At 58.0% G+C, this 20,138-nt stretch overlaps 1 protein-coding gene across 19 annotated transcripts in view; it reads left to right on the top strand.

The window, feature by feature from the left end:
* Window positions 1–15,721: 15,721 nt before the first annotated feature.
* The window catches only part of JAKMIP3 (Janus kinase and microtubule interacting protein 3), a gene marked incomplete at both ends in the record, with an annotated part of 44,069 nt that continues 39,652 nt past the window's right edge, over window positions 15,722–20,138 (top strand). For all 19 annotated transcript variants that reach the window (XM_080823619.1, XM_080823624.1, XM_080823628.1 and 16 more), the window contains one exon: window positions 15,722–15,856. In XM_080823619.1, the coding sequence (XP_080679745.1) occupies window positions 15,722–15,856 (135 nt within the window). The remainder of the gene's footprint in view (window positions 15,857–20,138) is intronic.

Below are 20,138 nucleotides of genomic sequence, written 5' to 3'. Positions count from 1 at the left end.
TAAATATAAATTATTTATATTTATATTTATTTATTTAGATTTATTTATTTTATTCTTATTGTTTTTGTTTTTTAATTTATTGATTTCTATGAACATTTATTATTTCTATTCTACTCACCTTACATTTACTTTCTTTTTCTTTTTCTGCATTCTTAAGGCGGAAGCTTAGACTAGGGATTAGATTAGGGTTAGAGACCTTCCTCATTCCCAGTATAAGCGTTTATTGTCCTTCACGCTCTCTCTATACTGCCGTAGTCATACCTCACCCATTCTGGAGTTTGTGCTTTTCTTTCTTTTTTTTTTTTAAATTTATTTATTTGTTAGAGGGAGAGCGAGCGAGCACAGGCAGACAGAGTGGCAGGCAGAGGCAGAGGGAGAAGCAGGCTCCCCGCCGAGCAAGGAGCCCGATGTGGGACTCGATCCCAGGACGCTGGGATCATGACCTGAGCCAAAGGCAGCCGCCCAACCAACTGAGCCACCCAGGCATCCCTGTGCTTTTATTTCTATTCAGTTCAAAATATTTTTCTAATTTATTTATAATTCCTCAATTTCTTTTTCACCCATGTGTTATTTAGAAGTATGTTTAACATTTCCAGGTATTTAAATTTTTTTCTCAGTATCTTTTTTCTACATATTTTTAATTAATTTTTTGGGGAGGGTGCAGGGAACATACCTTGGATCATCTCACTTACTTTAACTTTGATGAGATTTGTTTCAGCATGTAGTCTATTTTGATGAATAGTTTATGTGCACTCGAAAATACTGAAGATTCTGTTGTTGGATGATGTTTCTATCCTACAAATGTCAATTGGGTCAAACTGGTTGATACTGTTGTTGAAATCTTTTACATCCTTAACTCATCTTTATGCACTTACTTCACATCTCACTGAGAGGTGAGTGTTGAAGTCTCCAATTCTAGGTGTGAAAATTCCTATTTTTACTTGCCTTTCTGTGGTTTGTGTTTTACGTGTTTTTGAAGCTCTGTTGTTTAATTGCCGTGACCTCTTGATGTAGCAAGTCCTTTCTCATTCTGTAATGTCCCTCTGAATCCCTGGCAGTGTTTCTTGCTCTGAAATCTACACGGCATCACGTGAGTGCAGTCTCTTCAGCTTCTTTTGTGTAGAGTTTGCATGATGAACTTTCCCCATCCTTTTGCTTTTAACTCATCTATGCCTTCATATTTAATGTGAGTTTCTGGTAGATTGTGTAAAGTTGATGCCAGCCTTTCTAAAAAAAAAAAAATACTCGTCTGAAAATGTCTACCTTTACATTGTGTCTTTTCACCCGTCGTCTGCCTTTAGTATTTAATGACATGATTGGCGCGGAACCTAGCTTTCTGCTCTTAATTTTCTGTTTGTGTTAACTCTTCTTTGTTCCTCCTTTCTTGACTTCTGTGGGGTTGAGTATTTTTATGACCCTATTTACTTGTCGGCTATTCATGGCTCTTCTCGTTCAGTTTAATTTTTGGTGCTCGCTTCAGGGCGTCCGTATCACCTTGAACTCATTACAATCCTTCTTGACATTGTGCCAGTTTTTGTGTTATTAATGACCTTCATTTTCTTTCCCACTTTTCCTATTTTTTTATGATATTTTACTTTCATGTGCTGTGTACTCTACAATGCACTGTTCCTGGTTTCGCTTTGGATAATTTGTTTTCTTTCAAGGGGACAACATGTAAGGAAAGAGTCTTTTATACACACCGTCAGTTTTATTACTTTGAGCTTTCTTCCTTTCTCTGTATAGATGGTTTCCCATCTGATAACATCTCTTCTGCCTGAAGAACTTCCTTGAACATTTTTTGTAGCACAGATCTTCTGGAAGTAAATCCTCTCAACTTTTGTTTGGAAAAGTCTAGTTCTCCTTCTTTTTGGTAACAGCTTTAATAATCTGTAAGTCATCCACTTAAAGTGTGAATTCACAGGGTTTTAGTATATTCACAGGGTTATGCAGCTGTCACCACAAATTTAGAACATTTCTGTCACCCCAAAAAGAAGCCCTGTGCCATTAGCTGATGCTTCTCACTTCCCCTGTCCTAAGCCTACGGCAAACTCTCATCTACTTTCTATCTAGAGTCGCCTTTTCTGGCCATTTCATAAAAATGGAGTCAGTCATACAGTATATGACCTTCTTTCTTTTTTTTTTAAGATTTTATTTATTTATTTGACAGAGAGAGAAGTAGGCAGAGAGGCAGGCAGAGAGAGAGAGAGAGAGGAGAAAGCAGGCTCCCTGCCCAGCAGAGAGCCCGATGCGGGACTCGATCCCAGGACCCTGAGATCATGACCTGAGTCGAAGGCAGAGGCTTAACCCACTGAGCCACCCAGGCGCCCCAGTATATGACCTTCTATGTCTGGCTTCTTTCATCCTGTGCTGTTTGCAAGGTCCACCCGTACTGTAGCCTGTATCCCCATCTCCCTCCTACCAACTGCTGAATGATGTTCTGTTGTACGGCTAGCCCATGTCCGATCTGTCCATCTGTCAGATGAATATTCATGTTGCTCCACTTTCTGGCTGCTGTGAACTTTGTGTGGATGTGGTACATCCTGGGGTACATCCTAGGAATGGGAGGGCTGGGTCACATGGTGACTGTTGAACGGTGTGAGGACATGTCAGACCGTTTCCTGAAGCAGCTGCACCACCCGCAGCGCGCGAGGGCTCCGATGTACCTGCAGCCTGACTTGTTATTTACTAGGTCTTAAAAATACTTATTTTAGGGCGCCTGGGTGGCTCAGTCGGTTAGATGTCTGCCTTCAGCTCAGGGCATGATCCCGGGGTCGTGGGACTGAGCCCCACATCGGGCTCCTGCTCACAGGGGAGCCTGCTTCTCCCTCCGTCCCTCCTCCCTGCTCATGCTCTCTCTCTCTCAAGTAAATAAAATCTTTTTCAAAAAATAAAATAAAAAATTTATTTAAAAAATACTTCTTACAGTAGCCATCATCATGAATGTGAGGTGGTCAGCCCCTTCATTCCTATAAGATATGTTTGCTAAGGATTGAACTCTAACTTGGTAGGTGGTTGGTTTGGTTTGGTCTGGTTTTTCCAGCACTTTGAAGCCGTTGCTCCATTGTCTTCTAGCTTCCTTAATTCTTGTCCTGTTCCTCTGAGTGTCGTGTGCTTCCTCCTCTCCTTGGTTCTGGTCAAGGTTTTTCTTCAGTTCTGGTGTCCATCAGTTTGATGACGGTATGTCTACACTTTTTCCTGTTTGGGGATCTATGAGCTCCTTAAATCAGTGAGTTGCTGTGTTTCACTAATTCTGAGCAGGTGTTGATATTTTATTTCTGTATTTATTTCTTCTCCCAGTTCTCTTGTTTTACTCTGGGACACCCCCCACCCCGCCCTCTCTTCTAGGCTGCTTGATTCTGCCCGACATGGTTAGAGACTCTCTTTCCTTTCTTCTCCTTTGTTTCACGTCGGGCGGTTTCCTGTCTTCAAGTTCACGGAGGCTTCCCTCGGCGGTGTCAAGTCCTCGGCTGAGCCGGCCAAAGGAATTCTTCACCTTTGAGGTCATGATCATTGTTTGCAGTGTTTCCACTCGAGTCTTTCTCAGAGCTCCCAGTTCCCTGCTGGCTCCCGTCCCTTCAGTCATCACGTCCTTCCTTCCCATGAGACCCTTGAGCGTGGCAGCCACCGTTCTTTACATGCTCTGTCCGGAAGCTGCAACGACTCCGCCCGTCTAGTCTGCTTCTTCCGGTTGCTTGACGGTGGGTGGTTTTCCTTGCATCTTGTTTTGTTTTTCTGTGTCTTATAATTTTTTTATTGAATATCAGTCACTGTCTGTGGAGGAACAGTGGAAAACGTTTGAGGAAAATATCTAAGCATAGATCTGGATACATCCCTTCTCGAGTTCGTGTGTGGGTTTGAGTCGACCCAGGAAGTGGCTGACCTGGCTTCGGGGTTTGTAGCGTTTGTCAGGACGCCCCGGCCGACACGGGGTTCGGGTCCGTCCCGGCGGGCCGCCGGCACAGCGCGGGCTCACGCGGCCGCGGGCTCTAGCCCGTGTCTCTGCTGCACCTCAGCTTCCAAGACGCCCTGCACACCTGCGCCGCACAAGGGGCCGTCTCTGCGGCCTTGCCCCTCCCCCAGCTAGACTGCCGTTGCTTGTGCCTCACTGTGAGCCTTGTTTTGAGGAAAGGGGGTCTCGGTTTCTTCTGTGTAGCCTTCGATGAGTTGAGGCATTTGTGGCTGAACTTGGGCGGTCGGCCTTCTGAGGATCCCCGCCCTCCTCCCCAGCAGCCAAGCTCTGTCTGTGTCAAGGGGCCTCCGTCTTCCTCCCCAGGGGCAGGGGTTTGGGGCTTTGCCCTTACCCGAGAGGCACAGGTACTTTTCTAGATCCTGGGGCCGGAAGGAAGGAGGGATCTTGCTTTGATCCTTATCCCGGTGACCCCGCAGACAAGAGGGCTTACTGCCCTTCTCCCAGTGGCTTAAGGCTTTTGCTCTGTGTGCAAGACGGGTTCTGGTGGTGGGGAGAGTCTCATACCTGTCCCGGGCAGCAGACAGCTTCTTGCAGATCTGCACCACACGGGGAGCCCCTCCAGCTTCTGCCCTGCCTTCAACCTCTCTTGTGTCTGGGCTTGAGTGATTCCCAGCTGACCTGTCGGCCCACATCCGGCCCTTGGAATCGTGTTAAACTTGGAGCTGATTTCTTCTTACCCACTTCCTTCTCCTGTGCTCTGCCCAAGGTTGCCTTGGGGCCTCAACTCTTGAACGGGCTCGAGGGAAGATAGGATTTTGTAGATTATGGCTGGGACATTGTCTTGTGATTTTTTACATCATAAGCAGAAGACGTTTTCTCATGATTTTAAAATCATTTTTTCCTTCTTTGTAAATTATCTCCTTTGATAGTTACCCATTTATCTTGTGAGATCATAGTATTTTTATCGAGTTTCATGATCTCCTGATATAGTGAAGTTATTAACTTTTTCATTGAATTTACTGCGCACGCTGTTTCAGCTTGGTTTTAGCTCCTGAATTGCACGGCATCTATAACAGAGAGATGTACATTTCTAATGTGTTGGAATCTGCTGGCTTTCCTGTGGCGAATTCCTTTCGTCTTCTCTAGGCCTAGGGAGGCCGGTCCCTCCAGAGGTTTGAGAAACGCTCGTTTCTACCTTCCCTGCTTTGATTTTCATCCTCAGGTCTCTCCAATCCACTTGGAGTTCCGTTGGGAAGCGGGATGCGGAGATCTACTGTTCTCCGACAATTAGCCAACGGAGCCGGGCTTTTGGAGCGCTCCCCCTCCCCTTACCTCGGAACATGATGTACGTGGACTATAACGTGGGGCCTATTTCTGAACCGTGGGATCCTCCTCGGTCGCGCGGTCATTCGTGAGGTTGGGGTCTATCCGGCTTAGTAAAATTACACGATTTTGCCTCGAGAGCCCAGTTTCTGTTACAAAAAGTTCGCTGCATTTCCGCCAGGCTCCTGTCGTGCTGGTCTCTCTGGGTACCGTGGCCACCACTGTCTCAGGGGTCACTGAGTGAGTCCGTTTTTCTTCGCTGCTGCTGCTATGTGGCCAGGGGCTGGGCCCCCGCGTTCCTGGGCAGCCGGAGCCTGAACAGGATGTCGTCTGACCCCCCCAGGCCGTGAGGTCAGGCGGGCACCGCAGCACCCCATCGTCAGATGGACGTGGAGCGTAGATGAGGTCAGCTCGAGCAGGCCCTGAGACGCAGGCAAGTCCTCTGGTTCCGACAGTCCCTCTCCCGCTGCAGCACCTCCCCTCTCCCGCTCGCCCCGTGGCCTCGGGGGGCCTCCCTGGGACCAGCTGGCTGAGGAAGAGAGGACGCGGACCTCACTGACAGGTGGTTCTGCCTGACACGCACGGGTCGCCCACGGTGGGTGCAACGCCTCGGGTACTAATGTCTGTATTAACTTTCCGTTGTTGCCAAAACGAATTGCCACCCATCTAGTAGCTTACAACAGCCCAGACTTGCTGTCTCACGGTTCCTCAGTGTCGCGGTTCCTCAGCCGGAAGTCTGGGACGGGGCTAAGCCCGAGTGTGGCTGCTGCTGTCCGTTCTGGACGTCCTGGGGGCGGGGTGGGGGCGTCTGTCCTTGCTCACTCGGCTTTCAGCAGAGCTCGGCTCTGTGGCATCGGACCGTGAGTTCAATTTCCCTGTGCTGTGTGGCCCAGAGGCTCTGCCTACCCAGAAGCTGTGTCGACCCCCGGCTTGAGGCACCTTCTTCCATCTCCAGGCCGGTGGCGATGGTCCACATCTTCCTCCCCATGCACCTTTTGGGCCTTTTTCTAGGAAAGAGTCTCTGCCTTTAGGATCTATGTGATCGGATGGGACCGCAGACCGCATCTCAGAGCCTTAACCTGAGCACGTCTGTGAAGTCGCCCTGTCACATAAAGGAACCTGTTCACACGTTGCAGGATTAGGACGTGACAATGTCGGGGGACCCATACCTGCCCCCTCCCAGAGCGTTCCTGGGTGATCAAAACCCAAATGCTGACCCTCTTTCCTAAATCAATACAGCTTTTCTGTTGGGACGTGTTTCTAAGAAATCTTGTATTTAAAAAAACATATTCTAGAACAAATTTTTTCTGTGGATAAAATGGCAGGGAGCTAAAAATTATGGATTGACCATAACAGTGGAAATAGTCCACAAAAATCTCACTACCAAAGGCGCTCTATAACTCTAAGTCCATTTTTAATCGACAGATATACAATGTGTACTGGTTGATCAAACTGAAATGTGAGCCGTGTCCATCATAGGGAGTTCTGGGACCGTTACAGGTGGCAGAAGCAGACGGACAAACGGTGTCTGCCGCGCCCTGGCCGTGCACCTGGCTCATCACTCTGGGCCGTGTGCTCCGCGCCTTGCCGAACCAGAACACTGGCTCTCGGGGTCAGATCTTAGAGCCCACGGCGGCTGCCTGCGGCATCCCCGGCGAGCAAGCACACTGGGTCAGGAGGCAGGTGTTTCCAGATGCCGCCCTGAGCGACTCTCCTTTTTCCTAAAGAGTAAACCCTGTCGGTTCAGAGCTGTCCCGTGTGGTGGCTTGGCGCGGCCGGCCCCCCAGGCCGCCGTCACGAGCACCTTGTCCCGACCTTGCCGCACCACCCTTGCCCTTCTCACGTCCTGGCTTCCATCAGACGACACCCCCCACCCACGCACACACACAACTGCAACTACGAGCCAGCAGTCCTCAAGCAGAACTGTTCTCCCACCTCCGATGGACACCGACGTGCATTACCAACCATCAGGGCGTTCCTCCCTGAAGTATATTTGCAAAGCCCTTGTCCTGAGGCATTTGCCATGAATGAAGGTTTCCCTGAATTTCTCCTCTGGCTGTGACAGGGTCACCAGTCACTGTCTCCTGGCCTTAGGCTCCCGCAGGGTCTGCTGGCCGTCCTGGCCGTCGAACCCGTCTTTCTTTACAGCCCCTGCCGGGCCCTCCAGCTCAGGTCCCCGTGGCTGCCCTTCAGGCACAGTCCAGGACCAGTCCTGCGGATCAGTGAGGCCTCTGTCTGGGCTCGTGGTCCTGGTGAGCCATGTGACGCTTTCCTGACGCCAGGGGACACATGGAGGCTGGGCAGGGGCAGGCCTAATGTGTGCCTTTCGGCAATAAAATGCAAAAGTCCTTTGAAACGTACAGACCCTCCTCCAGAGCCCAGCTGAACTTGCAGGAGACATGGGACGCGCTGTAATTCCGGCTGGACGTCTCTGGGCAGGAGAACCAGCACCTCTTCTGTCCATCTGTCTGTCTACCTTCTCATCTGCCTACCTGTCTATCATCGAATTACTGATTTAGGTGGCCCGTTTTCTGTCCATCTCTGCCCGGAGGGCAAAAAGGAACAAACCCGAATCTCACTACTTTCTGGGGCTGTTCCTCCGACTTTAGGGGCTTCCCTGTTTCAGGTCACTTTGTTCTTGGTCTCGGGCTTGGGCTGGGGGCTCAGAGCCTGGGTCCCATCCTCAGCCAAGGCCTCCTGAGGGGTCCCGGGCCGAGCAATGGCCCCAGACCACAGCCCCCGTCCTCCATTGGGCTTGGGCGGGGACACACAGGCAGAAGCTCACCCGGGAGGCCGCACTTTGAACCCCATACATTAGTGGCTTCCATGTTTGGGAGTCAGAGAAGCTGGGAGTGAGTAAGGAGACGGATGCCATTTCAACTCTTTCTGTATCTGGGGCATAATGCAAGAAGCTGGCACGACAGGTACCAAATGCCACCTGCTGACGGATGCGGCATCCCCGGGCCCCGGTTTCTGGGGGGAGCCAGGCTTGGGGGTAGGTTGCCCAGGCTTCTGAGAACAGGGTGCAGACGAAGTTGCTGACCTTCTGGCCACCAAGAGAGAGGACATTACCGGGTAAAGCAGCCGCACTCCCTCAGGGAGGCCAGTTCTGCTGGCCGAGTGGACTCCGGGGGCCAGGAGGGGCTCTGCCGGGGGCTGGCCCGCTGGCCTGAAAACCTGCCCTTCTCCCTTGAGGCCCTGACTCCTTTGCAGGGACCTGGCCTTCCCCTTGGGTGGCTCGGCCTGGGCCTGAGATCAGGGCTGCCAGGGATGTTTGTCTCCAGGCCCTGCTGCCATGGCCGTGCCCGGAGGGACCCAGGCAGATGCGGGCTTTTGTCTCCTGCCCTGAACTCCTGAATTCCGGCACTTTTCATGCAAAACCCTGCAGTGGATCAAACTCAGCCTGAAGGCAGGTTACATAGGAGGCCAGTGGGCTTCGGCCGGTGAGCCACATCCCCGCTGGGGGTGCCTAGGAGGTTGTCGGGGGTTGGGGGGCATGCCTCGTGACGCCAGACAGAGGCTTTCTTCAGCGGGGAGCTGGTTGAGTCTCACCCGCCCCCGCCCTCCTGCTCCCACCTGCCAGGAGTGAGGCCCTCCCCCACCCCCAGCCCCTGCCGTGGCGCTTCACCCCGTGTGGACAGCTCTGGGCGCCTCCGCAGGGAAAGGGAAGCCGCCACCCTGACCCCCACCCCCATCCAGATTATGCAGAGATCCTTTCAAATGCCATTTTACTCCTTATATTGGACGATTTGCCAGAACCCCGGGGTTCCCTTGTGCCGTTGGAACCGGCGATACAGCTCCAATCACTGCAGCGATGACTCAGCCTCGAAGACATTTCCACAGCCTCCTGCTGGAGGTCGCAGGGAACACATAAATTTACATTTATATGTATTTTGTCGTAAAGATGTAAGGAAGGGATGAATCACAGGCCTTAAACGAGCAAAAACAAGCTTTCCTTCGGAGGCGTATTTCCCGATGCCGTGGGGCAGGGGGGTGTAGGAGAGAGGAAGGACCGTGTGGGACTTCTGTGCACGTGGGGGTCACTGGCATGTGTCCAAACAGGTGTCCACGGGCCTCACCACGCTGTTTTCTGTTCCCTTTCCCCTGGTGCCTCCCACTCAAGGAGCCTTTCTTTCTCCCCGCGTGGTTGTGCGGCAGGCGCCTCCCACCCTCCACCCTCCGGCCCACAGCGCTCTGCTCTCCATGGTCCTGATGTGGCTCCTTCCACAGGGTTCCAGGTCTCGTTCCCAGGCTCCTGCCTCCTCACCTTTGGGGGGGGTGGGGGGAGGGGCGCCCCCTGCCCCCGCTCTCCTGTCCTCGCTGGCGCGGGCGAGGTCTGTGATCTACGATCTACCTCTGCGTCTTGGCTGGTTTTCCCTCCTTGTTCCTCGCTCGGAGTCAGTCCCGCGTCCCTACTTCCTTGCCGGGCGTTTCCCTCCGTTTCGTTGAGAAGTACCTGGCAGCCTCGTCGTTTTGATTGGATGCCAGACGTGGTGGATTTTGTATGTTGGGGGCTGAGTTTTGTTTGTATTCCTTTAAATTTTTTTTTAAGATTTTATTTTTTTGTTTGTTTAGAGAGCATGACGGGGGCAGGGGGCAGAGAGGAGAAAAGCAGACCCCCTGCTGAGCAGGGAGCCCTCCGACCTCACGACCCTGAGATGGTGACCTGAGCTGAAACCAAGAGTCGGGCGCTCAACCCACTGAGCCCCCCAGGCGCCTCCTGTAAATATTTTTGAGCTTAGTCCTGGGCCCCAGCTGGGTTTGGGAAGAGGCGGCCCCCTTGGACAGAGGCAGAGAGCTTTCGGGCAGGCTAGGCCGGCCCGCTCCCGAGGGGGTGCGTTCATGTCTGCTCCCCAGTGCCCGAGCGTCACCAGCCTGGACTGTCTGCAGCAAGGGGGGTCGGTCCGGTTGTGCCGTCTCTCTCGGGAACGGCGGGCCTGGGGCTCTGCCAGAGACGGCGCTGGGTCCTCGGGGGACACGCTCCCTCTGGACCCTGGTTTCCTCACCCCAACGCCTGGCATTTTGGTCGGCGATCTGAGATTCTTTCCCGTGCTGGAAATCTGTTTATACGTCTGCGCTGTAAACGGCCGTCCGTCGGGTGACCAGCAGAAGCAAAACTGTGTATTGGTTCGGTGTTCTGATTCCATTCTTTCTGAAACACTTGCGTTGCCATCCAGAAACCATTTCCGTGCTCAGTCGCCCAATTTGGAGGGTCATAACCGCTGACCTTTTATACTTCCTGGTATTACTGTGATGGAAACCTTCCTCCCCGGACTGAATCAGGCAAACACAAAGCCACGCAGAAAGTGGCTTCCACAAAAGGCATCTTTCCTGGGTGGGCCGGTCCCTGCGGCACCAGAGGTGAGGACCCTTTCCTCCAAAAGGTGGTTGGCGACTGCCGCCGTGGAACATGATGTGTGCCCTCTGCCTGGAAGGGAGCCAGCAAACGTTAGATCACACTTGTGGTTTAGATGACGACCCTCTCTGCTGTGATTGTGATGATCATCGTCCTCATGTAATGGTCGATACAAGTGTAAGGTGTTTCCTTCGATTGAGAAACTCCCGCCTCCAGGAAGGCAGGGTAAACCTGCTCTTCCCTGGTCCTCCCATCCGCACAATGAAACACTCTGGATACAAGGTCAGAAGTAGGCGAAGAAAGCAGGCCAGCGAGGGACCTCGGGCCCGGGAGGACCCATGGTGAGGGCCCTGGGTCTTCGCCGGGGCTGCAGAAGTCAGAAACCCCAGCAGACACAGGCAGGACGCGCGGCACGAGGAGCCTGCCCTCCCTGGCCCGCGGGCCGGCAGGACAGGCGGGCGGCGCGGTTTTACGGGAGAGGAAGCCCTGCAGGGGGCAGGAGCGACAGGCGCGGCTGGTGGCAGATGTGTACCGGTCTGCGGGGAGCCAGAGACGGTCGGTGACCCTGCCTCGTACCCCCAGGCCCCTGTGTCTCCCAAGTGGGTTCGAGACTCTTGTCTGGGAGGCGGACTAATTCAGCAAGTATCTGAAATGCCCGCGTTGTTACGTGGACTCTGCCCCTGCTGGCTGTGGCAGGCAGCCCTCAGCGCCCCAACGTCCCCACCAGCGCGCGGACCCTGGATGTTTGGACTGAGCCCCGCGAAGGGAAGCCGTGGGTTTCAGGGTTGTTGCGCTTGGACACTCAAGCGTGTTGGCTGGGGGCCCACCCGTGGCCTGGCTGGGGGGCTGGTGCAGCCCCGGGGTGGCCTGCTGACCCTCCACCCCAGCCCCTGTTTCCAGGGGTCACTGGTTCCTCTGGGCAGGGGTGAGTGCTCCAGCCAGAGCAACCAGCAAAGGCCACGGGCTCCCCAGGGTGACAGGAAAGAAGCAGGGTGTGTGCCCCGAACGTGACCCGTACAGCAGCTGCTTTACCGGGTGCGGGCTCGGAGGGGAATGCGTGGGGTGCGCAAAGGCACTAGCGTGGAGCAGGACACCCCGGAGCCCTCTGGGTGCCGCCTTTGAGCCTGTCCCGGGCAGGCAGAGGCTTCATCCTACCGTACCCTCCTCTGAGGGCTCAACAAGGAGCTCATTAGCACAAACAGGGTATTTCCTTCCTGCTGGTGGGAATCCCATCAAGGGCTCCTGGGGGAGGCTGCCCAGGAATCCCTACTGGGGTGTGGGCCAGTCCCATCTGCTGCCCTCAAGGGACTGGGGGGGGGGGTTGTTCCCACTCATTTCCATAATAATAAAGTTGCCAGTTTCCTCTATTTGCCCCCAAACTGGTGTTGGAGGAAAATACTAACTGTACCTTTGGGGAGAAGTCAGGGAGGGCTCGGTGCTCCTCGATGCATGGAAAATTCTCAGTGCAGGTTGTCCAGAGCCACGGTGGAGGCTGCTCAGCTCCAGGGACCCGGTGGGGCGGCCGGCAGGGATCCCAAGCCCAGGCCGGAGCCGACAGTCTGTGCTGAGCCTGGCGGAAGTGTGTTCCCGGCAGAGCAAAGGGCACGGTGGGCAGCGGGGGCGGCTAGGAGGAGGGCTCAGGGCTCGGAGGGCACGGGTGGGAAGGAAGGGACCCCCGGGCTGCCGTCCAGCCTGGGGGCCCTGCAGGCTCACGGCTGTGCCATAGGGGTCTGTCTGGAACCCGCACCAGGGGTCTCCCTCCATCTGGCCCCGCAGTTAGCTCCCTCCTTACATACCTGTGATGCTGGCTCTCCGTCCAGGAAAGGCTTGCGGAGTTTCATTTTAAAATACATAAAAAAAAGAGGTGCCCGGGTGGCTCAGCTGGTTGGGCGGCTGCCTTCGGTTCAGGTCGTGGTCATAGGTCCTGGGATCGAGTCCCGTATCAGCCTCCTCAGTCTATGGGGAACCCACTTCTCCCTCCCACTCTGCCTGCCCTCCCCCCCGCTTCTCCCTCCCCCTCTGCCTGCCCTCCCCCCCGCTTCTCCCTCCCCCTCTGCCTGCCCTCCCCCCGCTCCTGCTCTCTCTCTCAAATAAATAAAATCTTAAAAAGAAAATACGTAAAAAAACAACAACCCCATCTACGGAAGACGGGGAGTGAATAATATTTGGGTAGTGGGGGTGGAACGCAGCCTGGGCAGACCGAGCAGGAGACCGGGAATTCGCTGGGACCTGATGCAGGCAGCTGGGAGATGTAGCGGTCTTGACCAGGGGAGGCAGGAGGACAGGGCTGTCACCCGGGACTGGGGTCCCTCTGGGGGGCGTCGAGCGGAGAGACGCCACCAAGCCAGAGAACAGGAAAAGGAAGGGTTTTCCCCGCAACAAGGAAGGAGAGCACCGGGGCGCCTTCCCAAAGCGACAACCACGCTGGGGGGGAGGGTGTGAGCCGAGGGGGCAGCTCGTCCCCAGGGCCTTGCGCGGACGGCGCTCAGCATGGAACCGGGCAGGAGGCGTCCGAAGGCGACGAGCGCGGGGCCGCGTCACGAGGCCGGCCCGGGTCGGCGCCGTCGGTGGGTGCTCTGGCTCCGGCGGGTCCCGGAGCTGAGGGCTCACAGGGTCCGGACGCTGCAGGGCCCGTCCAGGGTCCGTCTTCCCTTCGGAACCAGCCCTGGGGGTCGCGTCCCTGAGCCGCTGTCCCTCGTGTGACGAGGTTCTCTCCTGCCTGACGTGGCCGCTTGTCCTCCTCTGCTCCCGCGGGACGGCCGGGGGCCTGAAATGACTGTCTTATGTCCCAAAAGCTGTGTCTGTCTGTCTGTCCCTGGGAACCCCCCAGCCTCTGCCCACGGGGCCGAAACGGTGGTTTAGGCCAGGCCATGGAGAGCAGCCTGCAGGCGGGACCACCTGCCCTTCTAGGGTTCCTGCGAGCAGCCTGCAGGGAACCTGCCAACAGGCGGCCTGGGCTCCCTCCCACCACGGAGATACTGCCCTGGCACCCCACAAGCTTTTCTTTTTAAAAATTTATTTGTTTGAGAGAGAGAGAGCATGAGAGCAGGGGAAGGTGGAGGGAGAGGGAGAAGCAGGCTCCCCGCTGAGCAGGGAGGTCGAGGCAGGGCTCGATCCTAGGACCCTGAGACCATGATCTGAGCCGAAACGAAGAGTCGGACGCTCTGCCTACTGAGCCAGCCAGGCGCCCCCCACCTAGGTGCCCCCCAAGAGCTGTTGATGACCAAGGCAGGAGCTGGGGGGCTTTTAACTTTCTGCACTTTCCCTCTCCCAAATGGAAACCCGCCACTCCACATCTCCTGACCACCCCCCCCCCCCGAATGCCGTGGCAGAGGCCACGCCATGAACGATGGGACGCTAGCTCGTGTGGCCAGTCGGAGCAGCCAGGACCCTTCTTCCAAAGCTGCCGCTTCATCCGTTTCCGGGAGCGTCGGCCACGCTTCAGGCTCCTGTTCTCCGTGGGCAGCGCCCGGACGTCGCCCGGACACGAGGGGGTCCTGCGGCTGATAAGAAGTCCCGGGACGGCCCCGCGGCCGCGGCCCGTGGGGCTGGGGGCCTGCACGTGGGCCTGCCCTCAGCAGACGCACTGTGTGGCTTTGCCGGCGGGAGCAGTGACCCGGGGGTCTCTCGGCGCCACCGGTGAAGACTTGAAGGGAAACATCTTGCAAGTGGGCGGAAAACCCTTTACGCAGAGCTGGAGAATCTACAGAATGGCCCCGGGTTCACTCTGCAAATGTAACCAAGAGCCTAGCCCTCCGCCCCTCCCCTCCATCAGGCGTGTCCTTCATCTCCGGGCAGGGGCCCGGGGCAGAAAGGGAGTGGGGGATCAGCCATCAGGCTCTGGTGGAGGGACAGAGGGTCTGCTGGGATCTTTTCTGAGGCCACACCAGTGCTGAGGTGACCCCAAACGTCCCAGTGTCCCCAACCGGCTTCACTCCCCGTCCTCCTTGGAAGAGTCCGCCGTCTGACTCTGCTCCCCACGCCGACGTGAGCCCTTTGCCTGACGAGCCTCCTATCACTTGGTGCCGCCTGCCTGGGCCCTCTCCGTGGACTCCCATCTGGGGCTTTGTCCTGAGTCCGTGTCCCGAGGCCTCAGGGAGGACAAAGGCTGCAGGGACTCACTTGGAGAGCGCGTCCCTGGAAGTGACAGTGTCCCAGCCTGCGTCCAGGCCGATCTTTGACCCCATTGGAGGCATCTTCCCAGCCTGTGAGCTGGGGCGGGCAGGCGGGTGCTACCGGGCACCTCTGGGGCACCGTCCTGGTGTCCGAAGTGCAGGAAGGAAGACTTGGGGGCCGGGGGCATCCTTGCCTCCCCTTGGCGCAGCTGAGGGAACTGAGGCACAGGGTTGCCCAGGTCTGAGTGTGGAGCAGCGTCCACCTCCTGGTGCTGAATCCGGGCCCCCAGTCAACACAGCTGGTTGATTGGTCTCCCTCCCACACTTGGTGCTGGGACACGTGGGGAAGGAAACGCAGCCCCAGGCCTGGGGAGATGGCGGGAATTCCCAGCGTGGTGCTGGGCGATGCATGGGCCGGCCCAGGGCAGCATGCGGCCCGTGGGGTGGCTGAGGCTGTGTGTTCTCCCCCACGTTGGCTCAGGGCAAGGGCGCACGTCCACCTGGGGCAAAGTTCTCGGGTCCCCTGGAGGGGTCTGGAGGTCCCGGCCATCGTCCAAGAAGCTCCTGGTTCACGCCCACCATTGCCTCGGGTTTGAAATTGGACCTTAAAGTTGGGTCCCCAGCCTCTCATTCCAAAGGGGCAGAAAGAACACCCTGCGAGCACTCCTACTGCGCCCGGCACGGGCACCGGCTGTGCGGGTGGCCCCGGCGCAACTGCGTACGCAGGGCAGAGGGCCTTTGTGGTCTGGGGCCAGGGGCCCGGCATGCAGTCTGGACGCCTTCCTCAGGGCTGGACGCCAGCCTGGGCCCTCCCCTCCCTCGCTGCATGTGGCCCAAGCTCCGCCTGAGGCCGCGGGAGGCCAGTCCGTTCACCAGCTGTGTTTTCCCTCCAGGCGAGCGAGGAAACGTCCTGGAGCCGCTGCGAGGCCCCGCCTGCCGGAGCTTGGTGTGAACAGCCCAGCCCAGCCCAGCCCAGACTCGCGGCCTGCCCCGGGCACCCCTGGGGCCGCCCTCACCATGTCCAAGAAGGGCGTGGGCGCCCGAGGCAAGGGGGACAAGGCGGAGCTCCTCGCGGCTCTCCAGGCCGCCAACGAGGACCTGCGGGCCAAGCTCACCGAAATCCAGATCGAGCTGCAGCAGGAGAAGGGCAAGGTGGGCCCCCAACGCCCCCCCCGTGCCCCCAACCCCCCCTGCCCTCTTCTCCGCCCCTTCCCGACCCCGGCGTCTGCCTGCCTGGTCCCGGGGTCTGCAGGGGTTCTCAGGGCCGCTGGGAAGGACAGACCACTCTGGGAAGAGGGCAGCCGGGGGTGGGGGGTAGCGTGAGGTGTTGGACCGCCCTGGTTCAGGGCCTGGGCCAATGGGACCTCGGTCAGTGGCGCCATCCTGGGATATGTCCCCTGAATGGGCAGTAGGACGCCCGCTACAGGGATAAAGGGCACAGACTGAGCGAAGCGCATCCAGGGGCCGTGAGGACGCGGGGTCAGCCCCTGGGAGTGGCGATGGCCTGGGGCAGGCCTGAGATAGCACCACCCAGATGTCCAGCAGTTGGGGTCTTCGAGGCCCACGCGGAAGGCGGGACTTATGCTTGGGGGGGCTCTGGTCATGGGACTGCCTGCTCTGTGCCAGGCCAGGCCTGGGTGGGAGGCGTCCCACTGACCCGCTGTCCTCCCCACGTCAGACCTCTGCCCTCGCCCCCACCCGAGGCCTCCTGGGAGTGTGGAGAGCGGATGGGTCTGGAGGGGTCCTGCCCAGTGTAGAGCTCTTCTGGGAGGCCGTGGGGACGGAGGACCAGGTTGCTTGGGGCCAGGTCTCTAACAGCTGTGTGACCCAACCTGGTTACATCCTGGTCCATGAGCCGTGATAACCCCGTGAGGTTCAGATCCTGCGTCCATCAGTACAGTGACGGGACAGGCCCGCGCCCACCAGTTTCCGTGCCGTCTGTGGGCTGAGTGTGGCCCGTGGTGGTTGCTCACCCTCCCGCCGGAGGTCCCCGCTCTGTAGAAAGGCGGCAGGAGCAGGACGGTCAGTGCAGGGAGGAGTCCCCCGGGGATGGGCCTCAGCGCCGATACCATAGGCTGCTGTCCCAGCGACCACGTGGCCGCTCCCGTGGCCAGGCCTCCTCGGTGGGCCCGCGGGGGAGTCAGAGCCTACGGGGCCACTGCTGGGACCAGGGAGTCAGGGAGCATCGACGCCAGCGCTCGCTCCGGGCCAGGCGGTGGGCCAGCACCAAGAGGCCCAGACACGCGGCCTGGGGCGAGCCTGGGGCGAAGGGGCAAACACCCCGAGGCCCAGGACGGAAGGTGCCCCGCGTGCCGCGTAGTCCTCGAGGTCGTCCCACACCGAGGCCGAGCCTCAGACCTGCACGGGGGTTGGCGCGGGGGCCAGGCCCTTCGTGAGAGCACCGTCCGCGCCGCGCTCAGAGCAGACGCGTGGACGTGGGCCTGTGGGGCTCGCTCACGCGCACACCCCGCACGTCAGGGAGGCGCTGTGCTCCTGCGCGTGCGCTTTCAGCCAAGCCTACCTGTCCCGCAACGGCCTGGGGGTGGGGGCGCCGGGCGGGGGGCGGGGGGCGTGCGCCTGGTGCGTCCACAGCGCCCAGAGGGGGCAGCGTTAGAGCTCGCATCCCCTCGCTGCCGTGCAAGAGCCCCGGAGCTGGCGGCCGAGGTCCTACGGCCGGGCCTTGTATTCCTCCCGTTCCGGGAAGATGGACCTCTCGGTACAAATTTCAGAGGGAAGGAAAGAAAAGGCCCTAGTCTGTTTGCGTTCTGGGTTCCTGGCCACGCAGACGATAGCAGGCTGCACGCCAGGGGCTCCGTGTGTGGCCCTGGGGCAGGTCGGAAGCTCCTCCCACACGGACCTGCCCGGGTGCAGCCTGCCTGCGGCATCTGGGAGGCTCCCAACCGCGCAGCACCGAGCGGGGGAGCGAGCATCCTGGTCGGCCTGGCTGAGGCCACGCGCAAGGAAGCTGGGTCTGAGAGCACACGTGTGCGTGCATGCGTGTGTGCGTGCCCGTGTGTGCGCGTGTGTCCAGAGCACGGCACTCCCTCAGACAGCCCAGTCACATGGCTATGACGACGGGGGCCCCCCGCCGAGCTCTTCTCTCTGCGGGGTGAGGCCCCCGAGGCTGCGGTTTACAAACTTGCTGCATGGCAGGGCCCGTGATTCTTGTTAGAAATGGGGCCGCCAGCCTCACCCTGGCCCGTGGGGCTCACCCTGCCCCGTGGGGCTCACCCTGGCCAGCGGGGCTCACCCTTGTTGGCAGGAGCCCTTCCCAGGGCACTCGAGGGGAAGCCCTGAAGCCCACGGCCTTGGGCATCACGGCCCGGAGCCGCCTTCCCTGCCGCCTCAGCCGCTGGCTGCCCGCGTCCCCCGTGGCTCTAGGCTGCGGTCAGCGTGGGGGTGCAGGGAACAGAGCCCCATGGGCCCCACGAGCAAGGTGCCAGTCCCGGAGAGCGGGGTTTCCTACATTCAAGAAACATGCAGGTGGCACACGGGGCGATGGTTCTTCATCGTCGTCTCCCCTTCCTGCCCCTGTTGCTAGTCTGGAAGGTGGGAAGGAGTAGCTGAGGGCACCCTGGCCATTGAGACCCAGGGACATTCTCTGAGCCTGAGCCTTCTCTCCCCCACCTCTGGGCTCCCACTGCTACTTCCAAGCCAGACCCGCACCTTCCCGCCAAGCATCGTTAAAACATTCAAGTTTTTTTTGGTTTAAGTGTGTTCATGTGTGTGTTTGTGTGTGTGTATCTGTAGATGATAACCACCACCCAGAACCAACACAGGCCATTGTCCTTTGGGATTCAAATAGGAAAGTTCTAGACCCTCACAGACACACTGTGCTTCCTGTCTCCTCCCGCGTGGGGCTGGCCTCCAGGGACGGGCATGAGGAGAGCAGGCTCCAACGTGGGCTCAGGTCAGGGAGCTGCTTGGCTGTCCCTAGCACGCCGGTGGGCTCACGGTTTCTTTCTTTCTTTCTTTCTTTTGAAGATTTATTTAATTATTTGAGAGAGCGAGAGCGAGCGAGCGTGCAGGAGGAGAAGCAGTGGGAGAGGGAGAGACAAGCAGCACCCGCCCCCCGCCCCACTGAGCAGGGAGATCATGACCTCAGCTGAAACCAAGAGTCGAACGCTTAACTGTGCCACCCAGGCTCCCCCGGGGTTCAGAGCGCCCGTCCCTACCCCCACCCAGAGACTTGAGCTGGGAGCAGGATAATCGGAGGGCGGGACGCCCCTCGGGCCTCTTTCCAGTTCCCCCCTGCGCTCTCCCGTCTCCCCCAGCAGCCGGGTCGGTCAGTGAAATCCACCTGCGATCCTGAGCTGGGGTCCCCCGCGGAAGCTCGGCAGCACTGCATCTGCTCAGCGCAACGCGACCCTCGCCACACAAAGCTGCCGGTGCTGGGGCCTTAGTCATGCCGACGTGGGAGATGGAAAACACGAATCTGATAATCACGATCGTCAACAGCTCTGTCCTTATCGATCCTGAAGTCTTTTATGTGCCACGGTTCATGTCACCGTTGCAACAGCGGGGGACAAATTTTTGTAACCAGATCTGGATCATGGGACTGATTTCTGTCTGGTTTGGCACCTTCCAGATGCTTGGGGAGGAGGGCTGGATCTGGACCTCAGTCCGGATGTCTGGGGACAGCCGGCAGGACGGTTTTCAGGCAGCTGGTCAACGTCTCGTGGGGAACTTGGGGGATTGACTTGACAGTAAAGAAAGAGACGCGTTAAATGAAAAGAGGACCGTCCTGCGGCCGCCCTCGGTCGGGAGACTGAAGTGGGGCCATCTCTGGTGAACCACCTTCCGGAAAGAGGGGGCCGGCCCCTCGGGGAGAGGAGCTCACACGGAAGGCCTCGCGGGAGCCGCGTGGAAATGAACTCAGCGTCCGTTAAGCAGAGCGGGGTGCTGGGGGCGTGAAGGTGGACAGCGAAGTGAAAACAAGCCTGGTGCTGAAGGTCTCCCATCTCCACTGCAACGCCAAGGCTCCAGCTCCAGCCCAAACACGGAGCAGCCCCCCTGGCCCGCACTCCTGGGGTCCCGCCCCCGCTGGGCCCCCAGCTCACGAGCACCGCTGCGGCCGGCGGGGACACGGAAGGCTTGCACCTGCCTGAAGGACGCCGGCCTGCTTTAACTGGGAAGGAGTTTCTGAAACACTGGGTGCCTGTGTGACCCCCAGGCCGTGCCTCAGTGGAGGGAGATACTGAGGAACGGGAAACAGGCATCTGGGCAAGGTAAAGCCAGGCACGAAGGCATGGTGGCAGTAGTGCGATCAAGGAGGGCCTCTCAGAAGAGGTGGCCCAGGCCAGAGACCAGAATGACTGGACAGAGCGGGCCAAGGCGGGTCTGTGGGAGCTCCTTTTGGACAGGGCTCACCTGATGCAGCGGCAGGAATGGTGGCTCCGAGGTCAGGCCACGGAGGGCCGTGTCGGTGGGGGTA

This window comes from Martes martes (genome assembly GCF_963455335.1).
Source record: "Martes martes genome assembly, chromosome: 14".
NCBI classification, from domain to species: Eukaryota; Metazoa; Chordata; class Mammalia; order Carnivora; family Mustelidae; genus Martes; species Martes martes.
Note: the sequence above shows the minus strand (reverse complement) of the source record. Positions and strands in the feature narration are given on the sequence as shown.